The 25,961-nt window shown below is 39.7% G+C and overlaps 1 protein-coding gene across 3 annotated transcripts in view; it reads left to right on the forward strand.

Annotated features, from left to right (window-relative positions):
- The window catches only part of UTRN (utrophin), a 387,621-nt gene that overhangs the window by 245,373 nt on the left and 116,287 nt on the right, over positions 1–25,961 (forward strand). For all 3 annotated transcript variants that reach the window (XM_010584498.1, XM_010584499.1, XM_010584501.1), the window contains exons 52-53: positions 6,418–6,590; positions 11,808–11,964. In XM_010584498.1, the coding sequence (XP_010582800.1) occupies positions 6,418–6,590; positions 11,808–11,964 (330 nt within the window). The remainder of the gene's footprint in view (positions 1–6,417; positions 6,591–11,807; positions 11,965–25,961) is intronic.

A 25,961-nucleotide genomic window follows, 5' to 3' on the forward strand; every position in this document is an offset into this window, starting at 1 on the left:
TGCCGCTTTAGCTTTGTTCAGTCGCAATTATGTGACTGCTGGAATTAGTATTAACGGATTTATGATGCCCCTCAGATGATGAGTCAATGCCATGCGATGGAGCCAGAGAGGTTGTTGAAGGCAGGCTGGTGTTCTCAGCCTTCCTAAGTGCATCATCATTCTTGTGATGAAACGAATCCTTACCCACATCATATGTCACCTGTTAAGGTACTATCCATTAGGTTTAAGTGCAAGTTAGACAGCCTTTTGGAAACTTGAAGTATTGGTGCAAGGCTTTTGGTAGTACAAGCATTTGAAAACTAGATGTGAAAAATATCCCAAAGTGGTTTTTCCCCAAAAAAGTTTTTTTTTTCTTCCTGAAATATCTGACAGCTTAAGTAATAATTAAATTTCTGTCATATCTAAAGCCAATTGCTTTTGTGAATTGCTTTGATCTTATACTGTAGTCATGGTGGCTGTAGTGATACCGAGTGTGGTCTGTGTAGGACAGTTTAGAGAGGTTTAATGTCTGTCTTTATACATACTTCTGCCACCGGTGGATTTATGATAATGACAATTCTGCCCAAGGGTTTTGCATGTGTACTGCTCTTCTGAATGTGAATTCATTATAAACTGATTGCTTAACAGCAACGGCCACTGCAGGCATCTGAAACAGCAGATGGGATGAGCTTTTCTAAAGTTATGACTGTCCTCTGATACCAGAGGAGAGAATCCCTGGATGAGATAAGCACCTGGATTCTTCAGAGACTTTTCCTTTTTTAACCATCTCTTTTTACAACAGCATCCCTCTCTCCTTGCTACCCCCAGCATTTGTAAGGAAGAGAGCAATAAAAGTCCTGTTTCCCTTTCACAATGGCCGCTTTCATATGCCTTTATCATGCCCTAATTCTTACTCCCTCCTTAAGAGTAATCAAAAAGTGAAAAGCTCTGAGTGAAGCAGAAGCTATAGGGAACATCTGACACAGCAGTGTTCCCAGAGACAGTTGGCAGCAGCAGGTAAAATGTATCTGGTTGAATATAGACTAAACAATCTGCTATTTAAAAAAAAAAATAAAAATCCATTCCATTGCTACCTGCTGTGAGATCTCAAAGAAAGATGTCCTGGCTGATGTCTGTGGCATACAGTTATGTCCTTTAATTGGCACTGATGTTTTTGTTCCAGCTGTTCCAGCTGGAAGAGTTTTCTGCAGATACTTTGGTGAGCAGTCATCCCCTTTATTCTTGACCTCTAAAAGAGGCAAGTGTAGCATTTCTGAACATTGTCAGTGAAAGCAATGGGCAGTCATTTTTCTGGGACTTGCAGTTCCCTGCATCTGCACCAAGTCTCCTGTCCTGTTCCAGTCATGGGCATGATTTGTATTGGGTGGAAGAAGCACAAAACTGTCTTGGCAAAATAGCCCAGGGGTAACTTTTTCTGGGTTATTGCAGTTTCCCAAGCTATTTTTCATTCATGAGGAGTCAACCTCAACCCTACTAACTCCTCTTAAGCTCTTCATGTGGTTTGAAAGCCACAACAGTTTGACTGTTCTTTGGCTTGTACCGGGGGGTTAAAATTACATAGCAGTCTGTGTGACAACACAAAACACTGCTCGTCTTGTGGCGCAGCATCAGCATTGGACCTGTATGTCCATTTCTTGCAGGCCACATGTGGTTTGTGTGCCCTAACTTGCCATCCCTGCTCTGTGGTCAGATGTTTATGAAAATTCAGTGGAATTCTGTTTCCTAATCAACATAAAAATAGTTAAAAATTGGGGTGTGATATAGAATTTTGCTGTGTATAGTGGGTTTAAACAAAATTGGAGTACAGTGTTGTAAGTGTTACATGTAACTGTTTTAAAAAACCATGTGAAGTTATCATTTGGCATAGAATGCTATTGACCTTTTTTGTAAGAGGCTAAGTTGAGTTTTGTGTCATATGATATGTAGTAAAAATCTGATTAAGGGATCTTGATAATAGAATCTGTAATGTTATAGGAACATCTGTTTGTTTACCTTACAGAATAAAATAACTTCCCTGGTTTAGATCTTTGTATCATAAAGCTCAAGTCTTCTAGGATTCTTAATGGTGAGAATGGAACGGAGCAACATTCTGCATGCTGCAAAATGCATCATTCCTTCCACTTTAATTTTGGTGTGGAAATGTGGAGTTTTCTTCCACCAGTTGCGTTTTACTTTCAACGGAAGGGTTCAGGTCCTTTAAAGAGGAAAATATTTTGCCTGTGTTAATGGCAGCATACCAGTGAAGACCATATAAACAAAAGTTGAAAAAAACATCAGTGGAAGTGAATATGCTAACAGCTTAGGGGGTTACAGAGTGAGTTAGACACCCTCTGAACTCATCATTCAGAAAAAAGGCACTAGAATGCCCATTGTCATGGGAGTGCTGTTGGTTTGGCTTTTTTTTTTGTCTTTTTAAAGGATTTTTTCTTTGCCTTTATAAAGGATTAATAGTTTCCAAAGGACAATTATGTCTGCTATTGTCACTGCTTAAAATATCCTTGCAGTCTGTAAGGAGGAAAAAATGAAAAAAAGTTCAATAGCTGGTTGACCTTGGAGTTGGAGTCACAAAGTCTGATTCTGTTCAAATCTGTTCTATATTTTCTTTCACCCTGGGCAAGTCACTCTAGTTTGCCTTTGCACAGTTGCAGTTGCCCAACTCCAGTTGGGCAACTGGAGTGAGCTAAGTCTTTGGGTCCTTTTTGGAATTGCCATCTGTAGCATTATTGAGTGTCACATGCCATATTTATACATTCTTTAAAGACACATGCTGTTCAGTTGTCATTATACGATAATTTAGTATTTTATTTGATTGAAATTAAAGTAAGAAGTAGGCTTTAAAATCAGATCCAAGCATAAAATGAAGGATTGAATCCAGCAGGTAAATCTTGCACCATGAGAGGGGTAAAGAGGGAGAGAAGCAAAGAAGTCTAAGTTTCAAAACGGAAATAAGCCGATTTTGAAATCACCAGACTAAAGTGGAAAAGACAGGCAGCAGTTTGATCTTAATTCTTAAAAGGAATTTAAGGAAAGTGGCAATCTTCTAGTAGCCTGGCTAAGTCGAAGTAGATATGTAGATACCAACCTAGTTATTTCTTCTCCTTTCTATCTTTCAAAACTTTGAAACTTGCACCTTGATTTATATATAGGTTGAATTCTTTCCTCAAAGAGCTTTCTTTCAATTTAAGACCTTAGTCCTGCAGCCACTTGAGCATGTAAACAAATCTGTTGACCTCATACCAGTAAATTATCAATCCAGTTTAACAGATATGTGCACATAAATATTTGCAAACTTAGCAAAATATGGCATCTCTATAGTAATACCTCCAAAAACTAAGTTGAAAAAGCTATGTAACTACAGTTCAAGAACTATGAATTTCTTCTGGCAAGGAGTCCTTCTCTGTTTGCACTGTATTTCTTTAGGTTTGTTTCTTCTTTTTTTTTTTCCTTTTTTTTCTTTACTTTGTTTTGTATGCATTAGGAGAGAGCATTCTGGCCCAGATCCCCTTTGCATTGGGCTAAGAACAACAACGGTGTGTCATGGTTGCATCCCCCTCTTTATGTGACAAAAGCAGCAGAATTTTTTTTCTCCCTCTTCCCCTGCATCCTCCAGTGTGCTGCCCCTGTGACTCTGGATATGGGAGCTTCCATGGGATAATAGGGAAGTGTTTATAACTGATTTTAAAGTATTGAAAAATTGAAATTGGATTAACTCTTATTAGAGTTAATCCTAGTTGGGACCTGAGCAGGGATTATCAAATTTTTGGCCACATAGAGGACAATGGAGAAGAATATGGAGTATCAATGACCAAGAAAGAGAAATAATAGATCAGGATGAGCATGAATTGGAATGTGTACAGAATGGATAGAGGAGTTCTTCCCACTTTGAAATAAGAAATTCTAAGGGAGGGCAACCACAACATCTTTACAAATCTCATAAGAATTGAAAGATTATGATAACACAGTGAGTAAAGGAGATTACTACCAATTGCTACCAATTACAGCAATCCTAGGACAAGATGGGAGCCCATCATCCTTGTTAGCCTTCCAACAGAGGACAATACCTGAATAAAAATCTTCAAGATCTTTTATATCATTATTGGGGAATAACTAACTTAATGTGTCCATCTGTTGCCATTAGCCATCTTTCACATCCCACCTTCCTACTGCACTTCTTCCATGTGCACGTTGGTGTGGGACATGTTATTTGGATTTCTCTCCCCCCTTTTTTTTTTTTTTGAGGGCTGTGATGCTTTCTCATTCATAAACTTTAATATCAGTCCTGATGGTTTATCCATGAGCTGGCAGTGCTTTTTTTTCCTGGAAAATGGAAATCGGAAAAGAGAAAACGAAGTTAATTGGCAAAGTCAATTCTTTGAACTGAGCTGTCATAACATGGCCATCACAGATGGGACTAAAGAATGCCAACAGCAGATTTACTGTTCCTTAATCAATGTAACATGATGATTGGCAACTGCAAGAATGAAACCCATTTTGAATGAAACATTTTTAAGTGTGCACGCTTAAGTGTCCTCTCAAATGTAATCAGAGTTAGAATGTTTTATGAAGGTTCTCAATAGCTTTAGAATTAATATTGTGATTGTAGAATGGAAGATGAGAGATCATTTTGTTTTCAATGAAGTTTTCTTTTGTAACTTTAAAGAGGCATAGAAATGGATTTGACGTGACCAGGCTTTTGTAGCACAGATTAGTGTGCAATTAAAATTGTAGCTGCCATACGTGTTTGTACCTCCTGCTGTGTGGACTTGAGCTGGGTTTCACTGGATCTACTTGCATGTTGGAGACGTAAGGACAGGAGCTGCAAATGTTTTCAGATAAGCTTATCTGATTTTTTATCTGATGACTTTGCTGTCTTATTTGGGTTTGTTCATCATCAGAGATTGCCATTTCATTTTTTCATTTTAAATGCTGTTGCTTGTATCTATTTTCAGAATGGTGATTTTTATCAAGATTGTTAAAGACAGCAAAAGTGTCTTTTAACCTGTTTTAAAGTAGTGAAACTCGGGGCAAAGAACAGGTAGTTGTCCAAAGTCACATAGTAGCTCAGCAGAAGAGCCAGAGCTTCGCTGATGCTTCCCTCCCTCTCTCTCCCCTTCCCCCCCCCGCTTTCCCTCTCTCTCTCCTCCCCCCACTTCTCCAGCTGTATCCTTCTTTTTGCTTTCTTCCCTAACTGAAGAAAGCTTTCATGCTGTCTCAGATTCATAGCTACTTTTCCACTGTTTCCAACTATCATTTGTAGATGTGCAAGCTGCCATTCTAAGATGTAGGGCTGCATCTTGAGGGTGGGGAGGTACGAGAGCCCCCTCCTTTCCTGCTCCTGTGAACAGATGGAGATTACAGAGGAGTTGTCTGGAAGAATAAAAACCTCTAAAGGATTTCAGTTCCTGAATGTCTTCCTTTGCAAAAGAAGTTTATTTACATCTGCATCAAGTTCCTGTCACAATCTTCACTGATTAATCCTATTGAGACAGCCAGTATACCTCCTGGCTCTCCACATATTTACATTGCTTTATTAGAGTATACATAGATGTATGGATGCTAGAAAGCATTGGTGGCAATGCAGGAAGTTTTGTTTGCTCTTATAATGTGTTTTAAAAATAATACTGTGCTCAGTTAGATGAAGACAACATCTGTAATGTGTTTCTTGAGGCAGATGGTAGATCAGAGAATAAAATTGTTTAATTTCTAAGGGGAAGAGAAATGAGTAAGCTGAATTGAAATCACAAGCACTGCTTTTTCTTTTCAGTATTTACTATGAAATTCAGATTATAATACATCCTGCTGTTTTATGTCTACCTCTCCATATATCGCAGGCCATGGTGTACAGTAGTTGAATTGTAAAAATGGTCTTGTGGTAGCTGTAGTCATTTAGCTGCAGTTTAAGGACATAGGTTTTAGTTAAAAGCTTTCATTGCATGTGACCTAAAGCACTACATAGAGTTTGAATTTCGCTAGGCTGTGTAAGGCTTCTGCAATGTTTTATTTCAGAAAGGAAAGAGAAAACATAACTAAGGCTGAATCTATGTAATTTGTGAGCAGGAAACTATTTCTACTACATTTGCAAATGCTGCACTGTGTGAAATGTGTGGGGGCACAGCAGACAACTAGTTACCTTCAGTGCTACAAAAGCATGCAGAGAACTTAGTTTTTATAGTTCTAAGTTCTGTTTCACAGTCAAGGATGACTTTCAAACTCCTTTTCTCACACTTAAGAAAGTTAGACCTTTTATAATGATGTTAATAGGGTTGCAGGTTTTCCCCTCTGTATCTCTTTCAGAGTCATTCAAGAAAGTTGGACTATGTGCTCTGTCCTAGTGCTTAGGAGTACTAATGAGAATAAGCTCTCCCTTCCTTTATTTAGAGAACTAAGATGTTTGGACTTTTCTTGCTGATATTTCAGGACATCCAGGCCGAGATCGATGCCCACAATGACATCTTTAAAAGCATTGATGGAAACAGACAGAAGATGGTGAAAGCCTTGGGAAATTCTGAGGAAGCTGCCCTGCTCCAGCACCGGCTTGATGACATGAACCATCGCTGGAATGACCTGAAGGCAAAGTCAGCTAACATCAGGTAATTAATGAAAATGTCAAGACATGAATGGGGCACAGTTGCTGTCTTCTAAAAGGCCTGAGAAATATGACCACAGCCTTGAAGTGAAATCTCTATTTGTTTCTGTAGAGGACCCCTGAGCACAAATATAAAAACTTGGTGTACTTGCTCATCATGCAGGCTTAACTACTTGGTCTTCTCTCTCCAGAGCTGCACAGTTGTGACTTGCCAATCTCTACTAATTTTTCCAGAAAGTATGTTGAATCTTTCCTTATTGTAAATAGATAGCAATGTCAATGAAGTAATTCTGTGAAACTACAGTTACTGTGAGGAGAAATAAGGGATTTGTTGTTGTTTTTGTTTTTAACACTGAAATGAATAATTTGATAGAACTTGCACCTTAAATGTCTTAATCCATATTGGTAGTAAAATTTTTTTTATTGCTGCTATTCAATTAGGAAATGTTTTAAAACACATATTAATCAAGGAATACGTTTTACAATTTTTTGACCCTACCAGTGCCAAGCTCACTGACTGTCCAAGTGTAGTCACTGTTAAAATCTTTGTGATGTCGTTTTGGCAGTAGATACTACCATATTTATTAACGTGAATAAAATTCCACATAAAAATGAATTAGGTAGAGAAGAATTTCTAGAGCTTTTAATTGCAACTGCTTGCTTGTTGATTAAAGGAAAGTGTTCTTTTAATAGAACAGAACAATGTTAAGCCTTCATATGAATTTTCCAAAGGCCAGAAAAATGAGTTGAACCTGGAATTCCTGCACAGGAGTTTGAAAGATTGAGATAGAGGGGAAAATGTGAGATTTAGTTTTCATTTCCACTTATCCTACCACCAACCTGCTAAACAGTTAAGTGAAACAGGTAAATCAACTCTGTGAAAGCCCACAGGCAGAGCTTGAATCAGAGGAACCAAGCAGTTCAATGTGGGGGCTTGCAGAGACTGGCCCCACCACACAAGCAGTTTAAGGCAAGAGCTGTCAAACTTGGACTATTATGAGCTCTACTCACAAATAAGTTAACATGAGAGAAAGATGAAAACATGCTTATAAGATAACTTAGCAGCTGTGGAGTTCTAGCAAGATCAATTCAGTTGCTTGGCCTTTCCTGGGGTTGATCATAATTTGGGAGAAATTGATGGCTAAAAAAAAGGGCCTTCAAGCTCTTTACCCTGGCCAGCTGTGAGTTCCAAGGCAGTAATACAGAGACAATGATTGTGCAGTGAATGCTCAAAAAAGTGGGAATACCGGCTCTTCTGAATACGTGCTCATCTTTTCACTTCTGCATAGATATGGTGTGTGCATCCCACTGAGCAGCAATAATGTTTGCAGTGTTTGTGTTACTCTGCTGGTACATGCAATGCTGCAGAGCCACATCACTGAGCTACAAGTAGAAGATGGGCAGGGAAGAGAATACTGGAGCAAATATGAGAGAAGTAAATTAACCTCTCAAATCTCAGTCGCCAGTGAAAGGAGTGTAGCATTTCCGAGTTCATGTATTTTGCCCTGTTCTTTGACTGCAGTTCACTTTTCTAACTTGCGCTAGAGTGATGAAAGCCTTCATAGGGAAATAACAAAGTGGAGATCTGATAGGATGTCAGTGTGTTGATGTCACTGTTTGCCTTCAACTTTTGCTTTCTTGGTGTACCTTATTTCAAGGATGAATTGGAAAGCAAAACTGTATGGAAGAGTCTTGTGAGAACAGCATATAACAGTGTTAGATGCTAGGGTTGATGATTGAAAAATCTGATTGTTTTGTTACAGGTTTTGGCTTGGGATAGTGCTTCTAAATTAAGGTTTCTCTTAAGTTTTTTAGAATATTTTCAGCTATGTGTACATAGTGACTATGTTGATTTTTAGTTGCTGAAAAACTATACTTCCCTCGGGCTATACTTCCCTCGGGCATAGCATGAGTCTTTCTTCATCATGTCATTCTTCAGAGCTGACGATGCTAGTCACTGTGTTGACTTTACTTCCTTGCTACTGTAACTAAAGGGTTTCCAAACTGAAAAAGCAGCACTCTTGTGACTTACTTTTAAATACATGGAAACTACTTAAACCTGTACTTGTAGTGACTATGACACCACCTGAGAGAGCTATACCTCTCCTTGAAATTACTCGTAGACGATTCTTTCTTTTTCTCTCTTTATTATCTTATTCCCAGGAAGAAAACAAAGCTGCGGGTTTGTGTGGGTCTGCCTTGTCAAATGTTTAGGAGAGATTCTTTTCTGCTGGAGCAGGAGGTGTGAGGGTGTTAGTGTTTGGGGGAGGTTAGAGGTAAAAGTATGGGAGAAACAGAGAAGAACTCTCTGTATTTAGACCACCCACCAATCTTTTTTTATTCCATGTGTTCCCTTGTTGCTCAGCAGGGAAAGTGTTACCTCCATAGCAGAAGCAAAAGCTGAGGAGGTCTCCAGCTGTGAAGAGAGCTTCTCAGGGTCAACAGAAGGGGAGTTATGTCAGAGTTGCTGCTCTTCTGGATGATTTTATTCAGCCTGGGTGGCGGAGGGGTGCTCTCAGTCTGGTCAGCTGGATGGGAGCATTTGTGGTTTTTAGGCTCATCCAGGATTCCCTTAGGAGTGCTTCTGGATACCAGGTAGTTGATGCTGGGGAATATTGCTCCAACCAGTGCTCAAACCTGAACAATCATCTGTAACCGACTTGTATTTTTATCAGAGCAGATTCTTAAGCTGCCAGCTGACTTGGTGAATCCCTGGAGATTGCTCATTCATTTGTCACATGAGCACAAACACCTGAAGTTTTGTTTGCAGGTTGTGTATCAATAGAAGTACCAATTCCAAAACAAAGACCAGAAATCCTGTCTTTGAAAGCAAAGCAGCCCAAGAAACATTTCAGAACTTCAACATAGTTTATTGGCTCTCTTTGATAATGTCTGTATGACAAATGTAAATGCGATACTAATACTTTACACTGAAATGCAAATTGGAGCATATCTTGGTTCCCTTGCTCCTGTGCAGCATTTGCTTTGAATGGGGTTTACTCAATGCATGTGTCTCTGCTCCCCAGGAGAATTGAATGCTTGTGTCCACTCTTCAGCTGCTGCTGTATCTCTCTCTTTATTTTCAGTATTGCTTCTGATAAGATTAGAAGGTTAACATTCAGGAAAAATACAGGCTGATGTGATACATTTTCCCTTGTGTAATTTTTTTTCTCCTTCAACATCTTTCTGACCTTTGAAGAGAAAGGTTAGCTCACTTTGTATTCAGAGAAGAATTTTTAAGTCCCTGTTAGTGTAGTCCATTTCCTCCCCACCTCTTATGGCTCTACCCCCACAAGTTTAGCTTGCACTTGACTTTGAAACCATGTGCTAGTGGTATTTTCCTACTGTCATTAATCTGGCATGCACATGAGTAGTCAGTGGTAAATTACAATGCATTTAATCTGGTATCATATGCCATATCATTCACATTAATATCAAATTAGTTTTTTTCGCTGTTAATATTATTGCACTGTATGTTAAATTAACAGTGAGTCACCCTTAAATTGCCCTTTAACTAGTTGCAGGGTATTTTTGCCCCCCTTACAAAACTCCAATTCATTTTGTATACAAGAATTCCACTAAATAGAGAGTGCCAGTTTTGAGAAGTGAAAGCTGCTTAAATGTGCTAGATACAGTAATAAATCATGATGAATAGAGATTCTGAAAATAGGCCAGGAGATCTAAGACAGTACAGTTCACTCAGGAGCTTGCTGGTCTGCAAACCAAGGCGTTCAGGACGCTCTTCCCCTGTACACATATAACTGCATATGCAATAGCTCGCTTGTAATTCACTGCAGGGCAGGATGCTGGCTCAGCTGTTCAGGCCCGGGCTACAAACAGCTGGCTTGAATTCAGTGTCGAAAGGTATCAGTGAGAGCAATAAGGGATGACAGAAACCATGATGCACAAAACTGTAAGCAGTAAAATGTCACTTCTAGCAAGTATTTTACCCTCTTCTCCCTCCCGCCGCCAAGTGGTTACCTAAGCGCTTCCCTGAATGGAGTGGAGGAGAATAGGTTCCTCTTCCTAAAGTTAGTTTATCCTTTTCAGAAATGTGATTTTTTTTTTTTTTTTCCTCCTTTGTATCTTTTTCCCTCCCATACATTCTTACTGACTGCTTTTTTGGTTCATCTATCCTAGTATCCCTGGGAGATTCCAGCGTACCCAAACCTAAGCTTGTCTTGAAATTAACCTTGCAGCACATCACCCCTTCAATCCAACCATTGTGATATCAGTCCCAAATATTCACTCAAATGCCATTTGAGATGATAACACAAGAGAAGCCAGGTGAAAGTTTCAAGATGTGAGTTACAGTGAATCAGAAAAAAAAGGTAAAAAAACATGTGCAAAATAGGAAAGGGAAAAGGTAGGAAACAATAGTAAAGTTCAGTTCGCTCATCTGTCAGAAGTGGGGTGGGAAGGTGCAGAGCTGCTGTCAGACTACACTAAGTAGGACTTAGCTCTACTCCATCACCTGTGTGGAGAAGGAAATTGTTGTTTACTGGTATACACTAAGTACATGCTGGTCTCGAATCCATAACATAGAACGACTGCAGTAAAAGAGGGGTAGGTGGTCCCTGCCAAAGATTTCCCTGCAGCTGTGTAGGCACTGCAGGGAGAAGCCATCAAGTCAAGGTATTTTTGAAAATGATAGAAAAGGGTATTGTGGAATCCGGGGTTTTTGTCAACTGAAGTGAGGAACAGATTCACTGTGTTAATTCTCTAGTAGCTCACTATCAACTAAAGATGATATGTTAAATAATCTGTGTCAGTGATGTGTTCAGCAGCACAGGCAATTTACTGTTGATCACTGCTGGGAGAACTTGCTGCTTTTGCTGGTGAAGAGTCAAGGTCCTGGCATGAAAGAGTTCAGTTTTGCAGTGCTTTAGCTCACAAAATGACACTTGTACTTCCTGCGCTGTGGTGGAGGAGTCACAACAATACATAGTATTTATTTATGTTGCTGAGATGTACAGTGTTCAAGGTTTTAGATAAGTTAAAACATCAGGTACATATTTGTCTCTGCTCACGCATTTTTCCTCAGTTTGATTCACTGTGCAAAATGTTTTGAAGTAGAGGCTTTTTTAACACAGAGTTGCTTTGCTGTTAAACGCTTGAAACATTCCTATGTTAACGATGGAGCAATTTTATTTATTTATTGTATTCCTGTGCTGGTTTTTGCTATTCAGGGCTTTAAAGATGCTTTTATGTTGTTTCACAGGGCTCACTTGGAGGCCAGTGCGGAGAAATGGAACAGATTGCTGACATCCCTGGAAGAGTTAATCAAATGGCTGAATGCAAAAGATGAAGAACTAAAAAAGCAAATGCCTATTGGAGGGGATGTTCCAACCTTACAGCAACAGTATGACCACTGCAGAGTAAGTTGCTTAAGTTTTATAGTTAAATATGTTACTGTGAATAATAGAATGAAGCAAATTTGAGTATGGGAGAAATGATGAACACTTCCTAGTGACTAATTTCTAGAAAAAAGCTCTAGGTCTCCACCCCTTTTGCTTCCCCACCTTGCCCTGTAAAGTACAACTGAGACACTCTCTATAAAATTTCATCTAAAGGATTTCTAATACATATGTTCAGTCCGAACACATTTTTTAATGTTTCCTGTTGTTTTTGGATTCCTACAGGTAGAACTGCTATTTTACTTTATTTAAAGTTAAGCAAGGCATACAAAAGTAAGAACTGAACAAGAATTGTGAAAGCAATGTTGAATCTAAATTCAGTAAAATTATGTAAAGTGGCTTTCTACGTATTACTAAATTGACCAGTAATAGCAGCCCCTGCCCCCCATGCAGATTTATACTGCAAAGATTATTCAGAAATGGTTTTTGAGAACTAAAACTTACCTGTGCCTTGTACTGTTGTAACTATAACATGCTATTCCAGCTCTCTGGTTTTGCTAGTTCTGTTCTGGTTTTGTACCTAATAGGGTTTTAATTCCTAAGTATTTTTTGGCAGTAAAAAACTCTGTTGCATCTACAACATCTCTTCATTCATGTAGAATGTAGAGTCTGTCTCACCGACTGATCAGTAATTGTTAGGACATATTTGCCATTGGACAAAATCATTCTAGTAAAGCTGGTTCCATCTTATCAACGTATTTGTTCTTCTGTACGGTGTAAACAGGGAAAGAGAACAAATGCAGCTTTATATAGCTAATTGTATAACAACTATGTTCCCCTCTGCCAACACAACACTGATGTCTCTTCTGCTGTGGTTTTTAGTGAGGGCAAAAATTGAATTTGGGAAAACACAGTAATGCAGAAATACTTACTAGAATACTGTGAGGAACTACAGTTAAAAGTAGCCTGACATGAGCAGCAGCTATGAGACTTAACTCCAGAATAGAAGAGCTTAAGGAAATCTGCATATGTTTCTCCTTAATTTAGTCTTTTAAAATAAAGTTATTAGCATAAACTCAGGATCTTTGTTTCTTGAGAGTTCATCTCTTCCTGTTCTTATCCACTTAAATCATCATGCTCTGTTTGTAGGCACATCTGCTGTGAATATTTTATAATGATCAAATGGTGGATTACTAGTGCCGAAGAGCAATAAAAGGCTGGAACAGATCCAAATATGTTTTGAAGGAGGTCAGTGGGAGGTGATAGATCTCTACAGGTCATTTTCTAAGGGCTTGTTTGTGTCTCATGCTAGATTATAGTATATCCATGTGTGGTGGTTTGACCTTGGCTGGATGCCAGGTGCCCATCAAGCTGCTTTATCACTTCTCTGCTCAGGAGGACAAGGGGTGGGGGAGAAAAAAGATGGAAAAAACTCATGGGTCTAGATAAAGGCAGTTTAATAAAGCAAAATCTGTGCATGGAAGCAAAGGAAAACAAAAGATTTATTCTCTACTTCCCATCAGCAGGCAATGTCCAGCCATTTCCCGGGAAGTAGGGCTTCAGCATGTGTAACAGTTCCTCTGGAAGACAAACATTGTAATAATGAATGCCCCTCCCTCTCCTTCCTCCTTTCTTTTAGCTTTTATTGCTGAGCAGACATCGTATGGTATGGAATATCCCTTCGGTCAGTTTGGCTCCGCTGTCCTGGTGATGTCCCCTCCCAAGATCTTACCCACCCGCAGCCTACTGCTGTGGGGGTCATGTTGGAGAGATAGCCTTGATGCTGTGTGAGCACTGCTCAGCGGTGGCCAAAACACTGCTGTGTTATCAACACCTTTCTAGCCACAGATACAAAGCACAGCAGTATGGGGAAAATTAACTCCATCTCAGCCAGACCCAATACAGCATGATAATAACAAATAAAACTGCTAGTACCTCTCATCTGAAGATCTCAAATCGATTTATAAAAATGGTAGTTTTTATACATCATTCCAAAGTAGAAAAATTTAGGAGCGATGCTACTGGATGGCTCATTTAGGTCACTAGTGAACTGCAGTAGTGTGAAGCAGAGAACACCACTGGGTTAAAGAATATATGTTTACGTTTAAAGAATAACTGATATTTTGTTATGTGTCAAGGTTAAGACTCTAATATGTGCATTCAGGAGCTTTCAGAGATTATTCTTTCATTTTTCAAAAAGGCAATATTCTTGCAATGTCATTGTGAATATTGGATATAGATGTCCCAGTCCAGTATTTAAAGTATTTAATACAAGCTGTATTAATGGGCTTCAACAACACAAAGTTAGGGTGACACTGTGCATCACCTTGTTTTTTGTACACCCACAGAAGCAAGAGCACAGTATTCAATTGCGGATATTTCTTAGATGATGACTGGTTGATTATTTTCTGACAGTTATTTTGGCAGGGACCAAGACATTCCCATATATCATGTGATGAATACTGTGCAATACCAAACAGGAATTATTAGCATGTTGTATTTCACTTTCTATTGAAGTGTTGCTTATTAGTCATTGCCAGAGGAGGGGAGCTGGACAGCAGATTCTTCATAAAATAACTATGTGATTCCACGCTGCCAGCAACTCTGTGCCTCGTCGGGGTATCACTCGCTGGTGTCCCTTGCTTTGCATTTAAGGTGCTCCTTTTAGAATATGTATCCTGTGTTAAGCTGAGTTTTCAGTGTAGATTTGAGGTGCAACTGTATTGGATAAATATTGCAGAGATAGGATTTGATTTCTCTCACTCTCCAGGCTACTCCCTTTATTCCACCTCTCATCATTGGCTGTCCTGGTACTTCTTTAAATGTTTCTTTGTGCACACTTCTTCAAATGTTAAACTTTCTAAGCATTTTACATTATTTGTAAGATTTACTTTTAATCAACTGCTTGGTTCCCCCCAGCCTCCCTGAGCAAAGGTTGGGTGCCTCTGCTCTCCTCTTTCCTTTAGTTCCACATCGGAGTGTTACTTTGAAGTTGTCCTTGTGCAAATTGAGTGGTTCCAATACCTCATTTTATCTCCACTTCTCTGTGATCCCTTTGCTCTTATTTCCAGCTTGCTTACCTGATCTTGTCCTTACTGGTACTTCAAAATGTAAGTGGTGAAGCAGTGGCTCAGCCCTGTAAGATGTGTGCCCATGATAGTCTCATCTCCTGTCCTCAATCCTTCTTGTCTTAGCATTGCTTTTTGCCTCTAGTTATCAATAAACATTCTCCTTATTAACCCACTTTTTTTTCCCTCAGATATATAAAATGATGACTGGTTTGCTTCAGCTTAATGGCACTAATTTTATTGCTCTTTCCCTCCCTTAATATCTCCCCCACTCAGAGCTTCAGCAGTGCTAGATAAAAAAGTACAGTATTATGTGACAGTTTGGGTTAGCTCACATTGTTTGTGTGCTACTGAGGTCTGTTTGGACAGGAGGAAATAAATGGTTTGCAATTTGATTTTTAAACTTGTTTTTGTTTTAAATATCAATCATTCTCCTACGCTTTAAAAACAAACATTACCCACAATAATGTTAGTCACCTGAATCAGGGCTATAGGGCTACAGATTTAGCCTATATTTTCCAGATTAACAGAAATCTTTCAGGATGTAACAAATATTTTGGACTGATTTTTGTGTTGTTCAGCCAAATTTCCATCATCTGTAGTAGTTCATAGTCTTATCACATACTAAATGCTAAGCACAGTCAAGCAATGAGGACATCCTGTCTGGGTGTTGAGTTGTGCTCTGTGTCTTGCAGGGGGCAAGGCATGAGGAAGCTTAAATAAGGGAGCATGAATTTCCTATTTTAATTATTCTCAAAATTTCTCTGTCTTTGAGAGTGGGCTGTGGTGGCAGTCCCAAGAATACTGGAAAATTTGTGAATGGTTCAGGACACTGAGAGGAAGTTTAAAAGTACCTGAGTTAAAAAGTCATCTGTCTGAAGCATACCTGTAGCTGAGGGTACGTTCAGTCTCCTGAAGCATAGAAAACTCATCTGCGAACGTACTGACACAGGGAATGTCTTATAGGGAAAAGAAAGTGAAGGCAGCTGCCTTTTCAGAGTTTATTGCAAGTATTTTTCCATAATTCCAGTTTCTCACTGTTGCTTGTCGTTAACAGCTCAGGTTTTCCCTGTCATTCTGTTCTTTCCCAGTCTTCCTTATGAGTACTCATTTAGGATTTTAAAACGTGTGATGCAAATTTTGATCAGCTGCAGAGAACACGCAAAAAAAAGCCCCCCACCAAAACCAACACAAACACCACCAAAATCCCCCCAAAACACCCTTATGTGGATATTTTATTCTGCCAAAAAAGGAGAGCTACAAAAGTACCATGAAAAATCAATGTCTGGTTTTGTGCATACGGAAATACCTAGAGTCATGCCTGTGTACAAGAGGAGGCGATTGCAGATGCTGACACCTTGTTCTCTGGGTATGCACTGAGAGCTTAGTATGCTGCTTTTCTGCTGGAAGAGTTCCTGACTGTAGCTTTTTGAAAGTGTGCTTTTGCTAAAATACAAAGACTGCCAAAATGATATACATCACTGTGGCTTAGCTTTCAGAGAGAGAACAGGACATTTCAAATTAAGCAGAAATGGGTACCCTCTCACATAAATCCTGTTGGCATCTGTCTGCATAAATGAACAAATGTCTAGCTAATGCTAAATAATGCATGCGTCTTGGATCACAGAGATGCTTAACTTAGCTTCGTTTGAGCTCAGAATGAATTGGCCAAGGACCTGTGAATGTTTGATTGGTAATTTTATGTCTATGGATGGGTCATGAATATTTCAGATACTCTTTAAACTTTTGGGGGGTTACTGCCTATGTATTTCATGTTTCAGACTTGGTTTGTTAAAGTAATCAAATGCTGAAAGTTGCAAGTATTTCTTTCTGTTTTACTTAGCTATTGCCACTTTATCAAAAGTGTTAGCATAGCCAACTGGAAACTGCTTTCTACTTGTTGTTATCCCTTCAGGGTGCCTGTAATTCCATTGTTCTCTTTACCAGCAGGAAAAGTGTGTGAGGAAAAAAACCCATTTTTCTAGCCTTAACTTCTCTGTGCTCTTTCGGTGTGCCTGCCTGACTTCGGGCAATGGGCTTATTCTTAAATTAATTCCTACTTAATTATTCTAAATTTGTTTTTCTTGGATATTGTCTGTCTTAAAATTTGCTTCCATGTTAGGAATTATTAACTATAAGAATCAAAAGATGAGTATTATGATATCAGCGCTGCCCTAGTCTATGCTCTTAATTATAGTCTAGAAAGAGCTTTATTAATTTGTTACACATCTCATCACGTAAGACATGAAGCATGCAGAAAATATGTGCTGCGTAGAGGTGGTCAGCTCCTTGCTGAAATATTAATTTTGGCTGAGATGTGAGCTGTGAGGGGGTGAGAAAGGAGAATTAAACAGTCTGTGCTTGGAAGAGGAGGATCAATACGGCCTTTTGCTTAGAGGAAGAGTTGCAACGTGGTCCGATGGACAGGGGTGTGATTGAAGCAGGAGCTCGAGCACTCTGTACCATGCTGCTGTGAAGTGGCTCTTCGAAGTAAGGATGTGTTTTCAAAGACTATATGCTCTATCAAGAGGGGGAATAGCCTCCTCCCCACTAGTCAATCAGCATTACTGAACGGTTTGAGAGTTCCTTAAGTAAACTCGTAATGGATAGGAGTTTGTTAAGGACTCTTGAAGTTTTAAGTGCTCTGCATATTTGAGAATCCTGAACGCTGGTTATTGGTGAAAAAGAGAGATTGTACTGTACAAGGACAGTAAGATTCATTAAGCTTTAACTGAGACTCTTTTCTTTGGAGTGTGTTTAGGAGGAAGAGGTGGAAATTGTGGGTGGGAATGTTTGTTTTAGGAAGGGAAGAGTATAGTTAATGCCTGAAGTTAAATGAGAGTTCTCACGTGGACCCGTCTGACTTAAAGCCATTGCTCACTAAGCATTTACTCAAACTGATTTGTGTGTTACGTGAATGATTCGGGTATGTATCACTCTGCTCTCCTGGGCTATTTCTCCAAAAGAAGGATGCGTAAACAAAAGCATGGCACAAAGAATGAAGTGTTAAATTAGGATGTCAGTGCAGTGTATTTTTAACTTTGGTAAAAAAATGTTGCTTCTGGCTGTATTTCAGCTTGTTCCCAGAAGTGTGATTGTCTTGTCATAAGTCAAGAAAGTTGCAGTGGATCAGTACTTAAAATAATAAATAACCTGGAGAATGAAAGAACAAAATATTCTATCACTAATGCAGAGTAAAGCAGATTGTCTTATTGTGGAAAAAACAATTGATAAGCACTTTTTCAGTACAATAAATAAAACATTTCTATGGGGTTGCCTTTTTAATACTATCATTTTGATATAGGTATTTATCAGTATATACATCTCATGTTGCTTTTTTCTGAGGATCCAGTGTCTTGTTTGTTTTAATCAAAGACTCCTATATAAACTTTTAAGACCTCACTGGGTCTTTTTCAAACCTCTGAATAAAGTCTATTCTTCTTGAAGGTTTATAGTTATCCTCAAATATCTAACAGGATGTTCTGACATTGCTGTGCAGGGAAATGTGTGTGACAGAAATCAGGCTTACGCTGCAGAAACAGCACAGTGATCAGCATTTCTCTCTGTCCCTTAAAAGGCTGCGATGAGTCTAGTGCCTCTTTCTCCAATATCTTCTTGTCTCACAGCCCAAAAGATCACTTTGCTTCCATCATTATTAGTAGTAGCCCATCTACTGCTAATGAAATCTCAGAACACCTAGGATGTACCAGACCATCTGTTTCCACTCCTGTGTCTTGAGCTGGAAGCCCATGACTGGCTGTGGCTGGACCTTCAAGGGTGAGCCATGTGCTTAGCCAGTGAAGGTGATGGAGCACAAGCATATTGGTGACCCATTTTTAATCTCTACCTATAAAAGACAGCTACTGTATTCCCTTAACTATCTCTGTTCTTCATCTCTGCATTCTTCTGACTCCACTATATCCTTATGGAGGTGTAGTGACTGGTACTGCATGTGATACTTAGGATGAAGTTGCATCAGTGTTTTATACTGTAGTAAAACAATGGCTTTTTGTCTTGTCCTTTCTGATGATCAACATTTTATTGGCTTTTTTTTTTGGTTGCAGCTGCATATTGAGCAAATTATTTCAGAGACCTGTCAATGAAACTCCCAAGACCTTTCTTCTAAGCTGTAACTGGCCAGAAAAGTGTTGAGGCATTTCAGTCTAGTGTATGCTTTTTTAAGATCAAATGGTGTTCCAATTGCGTTAAAAAATGCTTGGTATTACCTGAAACCTAAGGACAGTACATCAACAGATGAGCTGCCATGCTGGACACAGAAATGGACTGGTACAAGGAAATGAGGCAGGACATTTCTCTGAATGCAAATATTTTTTTGCTGAGGTCTGTTTTTCCAAAGGCAGAGAGCCAGTAAAAAACCCACCAGCACAGCAGCAGCAAATCTTGTTTTTCCAACTGCAGAGAACCACTAGAGAGCCACAATGATACAGTGGCCATTGCCATATTTTTTTCAGGCGCTCTCATAACCTCTATCAGGTAGAGCTGAAAACCATTGGTCCTGCTCATGCCTTTCCATTCTGAAACCAGTTTGAGATGCTTTCTATATAATCACTGAATCTTCTCAAATATCCTTTATTTTTCTGTATTCTGTTTTGATAAATTTTTGATACAGAGACATACTGTATCTAGCTAAGCTGTTCACTTGTCATTCAAAGTGTGGAATAGAGCTTGCAGGGATTACTCCAAATCTTCTAAGAACCTCTTTACACAACTGACACTTTTCTGTATGAATTTTGTGCCAGTGCTAGAGAGTTTTATCCTCTTTTGTTGTGTGTTCTGAAAGGGCAGAATTCCTGCTCCATCATGGTTTTGGAGAAAACTGAATGGGAGCATTAGTTTATGACGTGCTCCATATTCTTAAATATACAGTAAGGGACACTCTGCTGTTGCTTTAAAATCCTTGTGAAACCTTGTCTGCATTTGCAGGCACTGACTGGTGGAGAATCCGTTTTATTTTCTGTTAAGCATATCTTCATCTAGATCCTGCTTCTTGTTGCTGCAGGCAGACTATTTAGGGGAGAAGAATGTTTATTCCAGTTAACTCCTGAACTATTTGATCCTCAATCCCTTGTTACTACAGCCAGTAATCCACCCTAGGAACATCAGCAATAAATTGGAAAAATTGTGTTGCCATGGCAGCCGCCCACTCCTGTTGTCATGCAGATTCTTAAGATTAAAGGCTAGGTTTCAAAATGTATGTTCAAAATAGGGGAGGGAATGGGATTTTGCTCCTTCTCGTATTTTTGTTAGTTTTGTCATTTTTGTTTTGTTGCTTTTTTAGAATCTAGAAGAAATGAAAGGGTAGGTATTGGTTTAATGGGCAAGGGGATGTTTTGGGGGGGTTTTGTTTAGAAGAAGTCTTAACTTCAGCTATTAGGCTTTCCTAGAAAGTTACCATACATCTGTATCTTCTGACCTGGGTTTCAGTGAATTTCTCTCATCCAGAGTGGTTAGTCCGAGCAGCTGGGAAACTGCTGTAAATGTTACTGGAAGCAGCTTTGTTTTCTGAAGTTCTGGTCTTTCAACTTTAACAGCCAGATGGGGTCTAAACCTAAAATGGTGCTTAAAGATTTGGAGCTTTCTTTTTAGGAAAACTGCTGGAAGTTATATTTGTGCCAACACTTTTTCTGCAAATTAAGTTCAGTGTTGTGTTTCAGAAAGGTGTCATACTGGGTTTAGGATTCCCACTCCTACACTTTCAGCTGCTACAGTTCCTTATGTACTACTTACAGATTTATCCAGACCAGTTAGTTGTTATGGTGAAAAGGAAGATTAGGTTTTTTCTTTTAATCAGATTTGGAACCTGAATCCTCTTCTTGTGAGGCCAGTAGCATGATTCCTTTTCTAGCATCACTTAAAGTATTATCAGTAGTTGTCCACATCAGATGACTCGGGGTACTCTGAGCATCAATAATAAGGTACAATTCCTCTATATAGTTGTATTGGCTTTGTGTGGCAAGGTTTTCGTAGCGGGGGGTGTGTTACAGGGGTGGCTTCTGTGAGAAGCTGCTGGAAGCTTCCCCTGTGTCCGACAGAGCCCATACCAGCCGGCTCTGAGACGGACCCGCCACCAGCCAAAGCTGAGCCCATCAGTGATAGTGGTAACACCTCTGTGATAGCATTTTTAAGAAGGAAAAAAGTTGCTGGGATGGAAAACAGCAGCCGGAGAGAGAGTGAGAACATGTAAGAGAAACAACCCTGCAGACCCCCAGGTCAGTGCAGAAGGGGGGGAGGAGATGCTCCAGGCGCCGGAGCAGAGATTCCCCTGCAGCCCGCGGGGAAGACCACGGTGAGGCAGGCTGTCCCCCTGCAGCCCATGGAGGTCCACGGTGGAGCAGATCTCCACCTGCAGCCCAGGGAGGACCCCACACCGGAGCAGGTGGGTTCCCAAAGGAGGCTGTGACCCCGTGGGAAGCCCGCGCTGGAGCAGGCTCCTGGCAGGACCTGCGGATCTGTGGAGAGAGGACCCCACTCTGGAGCAGGTTTTCTGGCAGGACTTGTGATCCCGTGGGGGTCACAGTGTGCTCCTGAAGGACTGCACGCCGTGGAAAGGACCCACGCTGGAGCAGTTCGTGGAGGACTGTCTCCCATGGGTGGGACCCCACGCTGGAGCAGGGGAAGAGTGTGATGAGTCCTGCCCCTGAGGAGGATGAAGTGGCAGAAAATAACGTGTGATAAACTGACCGTAAACCCCATTCCCTGTCCCCCTGTGCCGCTGGGGAGGGTAGGTAGAGAATCCGGGAGTGAAATTGCGCCCAGGAAGAAGGGAGGGGTGGAGGGAAGGTGTTCTGAGATTTGGGTTTATTTCTCATTACCCTACTCTGGTTGATTGGTAATAAATTGAGTTAATTTTCCCCAAGCTGAGTCTGTTTTGCCCATGACGGTAACTGGTGAGTGATCTCTCCTGTCCTTATCTCGACCCAGAAGCCCTTTGTTAGATTTTCTCTCCCCTGTCCAGCTGAGGAGGGGGAGTGATAGAACGGCTTTGGTGGGCACCTGGCATCCAGCCAGGGTCAACCCACCACAGTCTTTTTGGTGGAGAATGCGGGCAGTCGATTCCGGGTGTATCGGACACCTCTCCACGTGAAAGCAAACTGTGGCCTGCACTCTGCTGCCAAAGGGAGTATTAACTCCATCTCAGCCAGACCCAATACAGTAGTGCAGTGCTTGATAGACCTGCAATGTCTGCAGTTGTTCCTCGTAGAGTTACTGAGATCACTTTGTTTTAATCAGCAGTTTACTGAATTCTATTGAGCACAGTGTAATTTAGGCAGAAAGCATTTGCTTGTGCAAGGGGGCTGTTACTTGCTTGTGGGGTTTGAGTTTTTTTGGTTTGTGTTTTGGTTTTGGGGTGGTTTTCTAGGCACCTCTTTCTGGAAGGAGTGCAGTGTTGTCCTCACAATCACCCACTTATTACTAACAAGCTATTTTACGTGCTTGGTTGCTCGTCTTATAATTTACTCCCCTGTAATGCATGAGGACATTTTAAAAGCATCCTGTACAAAACCAAAGATTTCTTGAAGTTCCTTTCTGTCTTGTTTAATGCTGATGTAACATTACGTCAGAGCTAGTAGTGAAGCAACTGTTTTCTAATGTGATTGCAAGTGCTGTATATTAACTGGCTGAGAAGCTTCGTAGCCCCTTCTGTCAAATAGAGAGTACGCACACAGTAACTTCTGTGACATGAGCAGCCTCTTCTGGTTCTGCGGTGAATGAAGACCAGCCTTTAACTCTAGTTTTTGATAGTAATAGTATGGCATCTCTGACAGACATGTGATTCTGCTAATGAGAGGTGGCTGTTCTTTGGTTATTACTATACCCTGTTTCTCTGCAGGACAGATTTCAGGGGCATATAGGAACCTGCATAGTTTTACTGAACTTCTAGCCAATGTGGGCTGTTACTTAAATGAACGGGCATAGCCTATAGTAAGAAAACATTTTAAAGGTCTTCTCAAGGAACTTGGTAGCTGCTGATGCTAGTAATTTATTTATTTTGCACTATGATTTTCATGTTTTGGATATTTCTTGTTAAATGAAAGTGCAAATGGAGAGAAAAAAAATATTTGTGCTAACATTTGATGGTGTAATACAATAAAACCATGACATTTCCCAGTTAGTTTCATAGCAATTTCATTGGCAGTTTTGTTTTTGTGAACGAGTATTTATAAACTTTCTCTAAAGTAGTAAACTACACCATAAATCATTAAATAAATGTTCTGATATAGTTATTTTCACTTTTGTTTGAAGTTGGAATGAGTTTCATACATTCCTTCTATATTACTAAGGGTCTTTTTAGTCAAAAAGTCCTAATCTAGATAATACAATGGATTAAAAAAAAAACCACAGAAGACTTCCTCTCCCTTGAAGCAGCTGGTTTGCAACTTACATGCTTGAAGTATTTCTAAAATCTAAAGTAGAATCTCTTGATTAATGAAAGGACTATGCTTATGATTTTACAAACAGTCATTAAAAAATGCATACAGTTATAAATGTGTGATTCACTTGGGTGTAAATTAAAATTTTCAGTACCAACAGAGACTTCGGTGATTGAATCAAATCATTACTTTTAATGGTATATTTTTCATTAAGTCAGTGAAACAGCTCAGGAAGAATTTAGAATTAGCAGTAATTGAAGAGAGAATAGTAAATGAGATAGTTTTAAAGAAATTACTGGAAAAAATACATCATTTTTCCATTAAATATTACTTCAGGTCATCTTCTAAAAAAATTTCTTTTTTTTTTTTCCTTGCTCAAGGTTTTATACAGTCTATATTCATTCACCTTGGAATCAACCTGACATGAAGTCTGGTTTTTGGTTTGGTGGGTGGTGGTGGGGTTTGTTGTTGTTTGGTTTTGTCTGTTTGTTTGTTTTAAGTAATAGCAATTTATACATTTTTCTCTTTTGTGGTTCCGTCTCCTTTTTGAGTGATGAACCTGCCTCAGAGAAGATGGGCTAGAAATTTTTGTAAGTGTTCACAACTTTAAAGGGATCAGATTCAAGTCGGGGAAGAAACCCTCCAACTGAACAAAATGCTAAAAACATAACATGTTGATGCTCTGAAATAAAAGAGGGAAGACTGATGTGAAAATATTTCACCATCAGAAAATGCAAGGGAGGGGAAGGGTGTCATTTTTAGATAATTATCGATGGTGTCTGACAGTTGTGCCCTGTACATTCTCTGCGCATGATTTTCCATCTGGAGGTTTGAAGCAGAGAGGCACTGTGCAATACTTCACGGTGACATCAGCGCTGTGGTTATCGTATACCATCATGCTGGGTATGGACGCTTTCAGAGGCCTCAGTGCCTGATATAGAAATGAGTCCCCAGGCTCTGACTAAAAAGTAGGCTCTGATTAACCTTTTTTCCCCTGCTGCAGTAGTGACTCAGAGCCCTCTAAACTGGGAGTAAAAAATAATGTTGAACAGTTATAACCTAAATATTGTATCTGAGAAGTAGTATCTTCTAAGTTTGTTAGACTTTTTCCAGAGCTAGGTACTTAGTAATCCTGGCAGCTTTTCAGTATGAATAAAAATGAATGAGAACTTGGGATGATATATATTTCTTTTTAATTGTGAGGATTTAGAAAGCTTCTAGCCTTGAGTCATTAAAACAGGCAGTGCTTAGCTTTCTTCTATAAAGTGCTATTGATCTGTTGATTTATTTTCAACAGCACTTTTAACATATGTAGAAATCTACATATTTTTCTAATTAAATACGCAGAGAAGGGAGATGTATATTCATCATAAGCATTGGAGAGTTCTATTTCAATACTTTAAAATTTAAGTCTCATGCTTTTGACAGAGAATTTAGCTCCAAACTGCTAACGACTTCAAGGTTGAGGAAAAAAAAAAATAGCTGACAGAAACACTGTTTGGTTACTTGTCAAAAGTGCCTCGAGCTAATTTACTCCTGTGAAGCTGACAGAAAATACTATTTTAATTTTGTGGGGTTTTTTTCTTTGACATTGTAAAGCCTGGTGATGCTCCTTTGAGCTGTTGGAAGAAAAAGAAAGCTAAAGAAGGATACTCTGAGTGCTACGTAGATAGCTAGAGGGAAAATTGCAAAAGCATATGGGATTTTTTTTTCCAAAGTCTTACTAGAGTGGCACAAACTGGAATGTGTTGAAACTGTGCATTTGTTGTTTGTAAATATAAGGCCATATTTACAAATAATAACAAAGTCTGGAATTAATAAAAAGTGAGGGAAGAGGGAGAAAAACAAAAAGCTAAGAATAGTTGCATATAGGGGTGAAATCCCTTATTATGGACCTCTGCTCTCATATGCTCATAATTTCCTTACTAAGTGAGCTTAATCTGGCGTTTGGGTCCAGGTTGGTTTAGTTAAATGATGTGCTTTTTCTTCTATGGAATTCTTGATGGGAAAATACATAATCAATTTCTTTGTGTATTTTGGCATGTTTTGCAATAGTTGAATTCCTGGTGTCTCTCAGGTTTGACAGCTGTCTGTTAGTTAGCACTGCTTAACCTGCGCTTAAGAAACTTCAAGTGTAGCTTCTCCCCTAGGCAGATATCCAAGTACTTTGCGTTACCTTTGGCCAACAGGCATCATGCCCTTGCCCTCCTCTGTGTGTGAGGGACTTGCCCACATCCAAATACTGCTTCTGTTCCTGGCGCTGCTCTTGTGGATGGAGTTGAACGGTGTAAACATTGGATTCGGCACGTGAGGCCTTGGGCTGCTTCTAGAAGTTGTACGGAGCTGTACACAGCCTTATACAGTAGTTTCATGTAAAGCATGAGCAGCGTCTGCACATTCTGCTTTGCTTCTGTAGCTGTTCCCAGAGCCACGGAGCAGCAGTGCCATCGGCTGGGTACACGCACACCAACCCCACGCGGCAGGCTTCTTCCCCGGGGAAGATGAAGCGTAGGAAGCAGTAAAAATCTGACAGACTTCCAGTGGCAAGGCAAATCTG

This window comes from Haliaeetus leucocephalus, unplaced genomic scaffold, assembly GCF_000737465.1.
Source record: "Haliaeetus leucocephalus isolate CR32 unplaced genomic scaffold, Haliaeetus_leucocephalus-4.0 Scaffold992, whole genome shotgun sequence".
Taxonomy (NCBI): Eukaryota; Metazoa; Chordata; class Aves; order Accipitriformes; family Accipitridae; genus Haliaeetus; species Haliaeetus leucocephalus.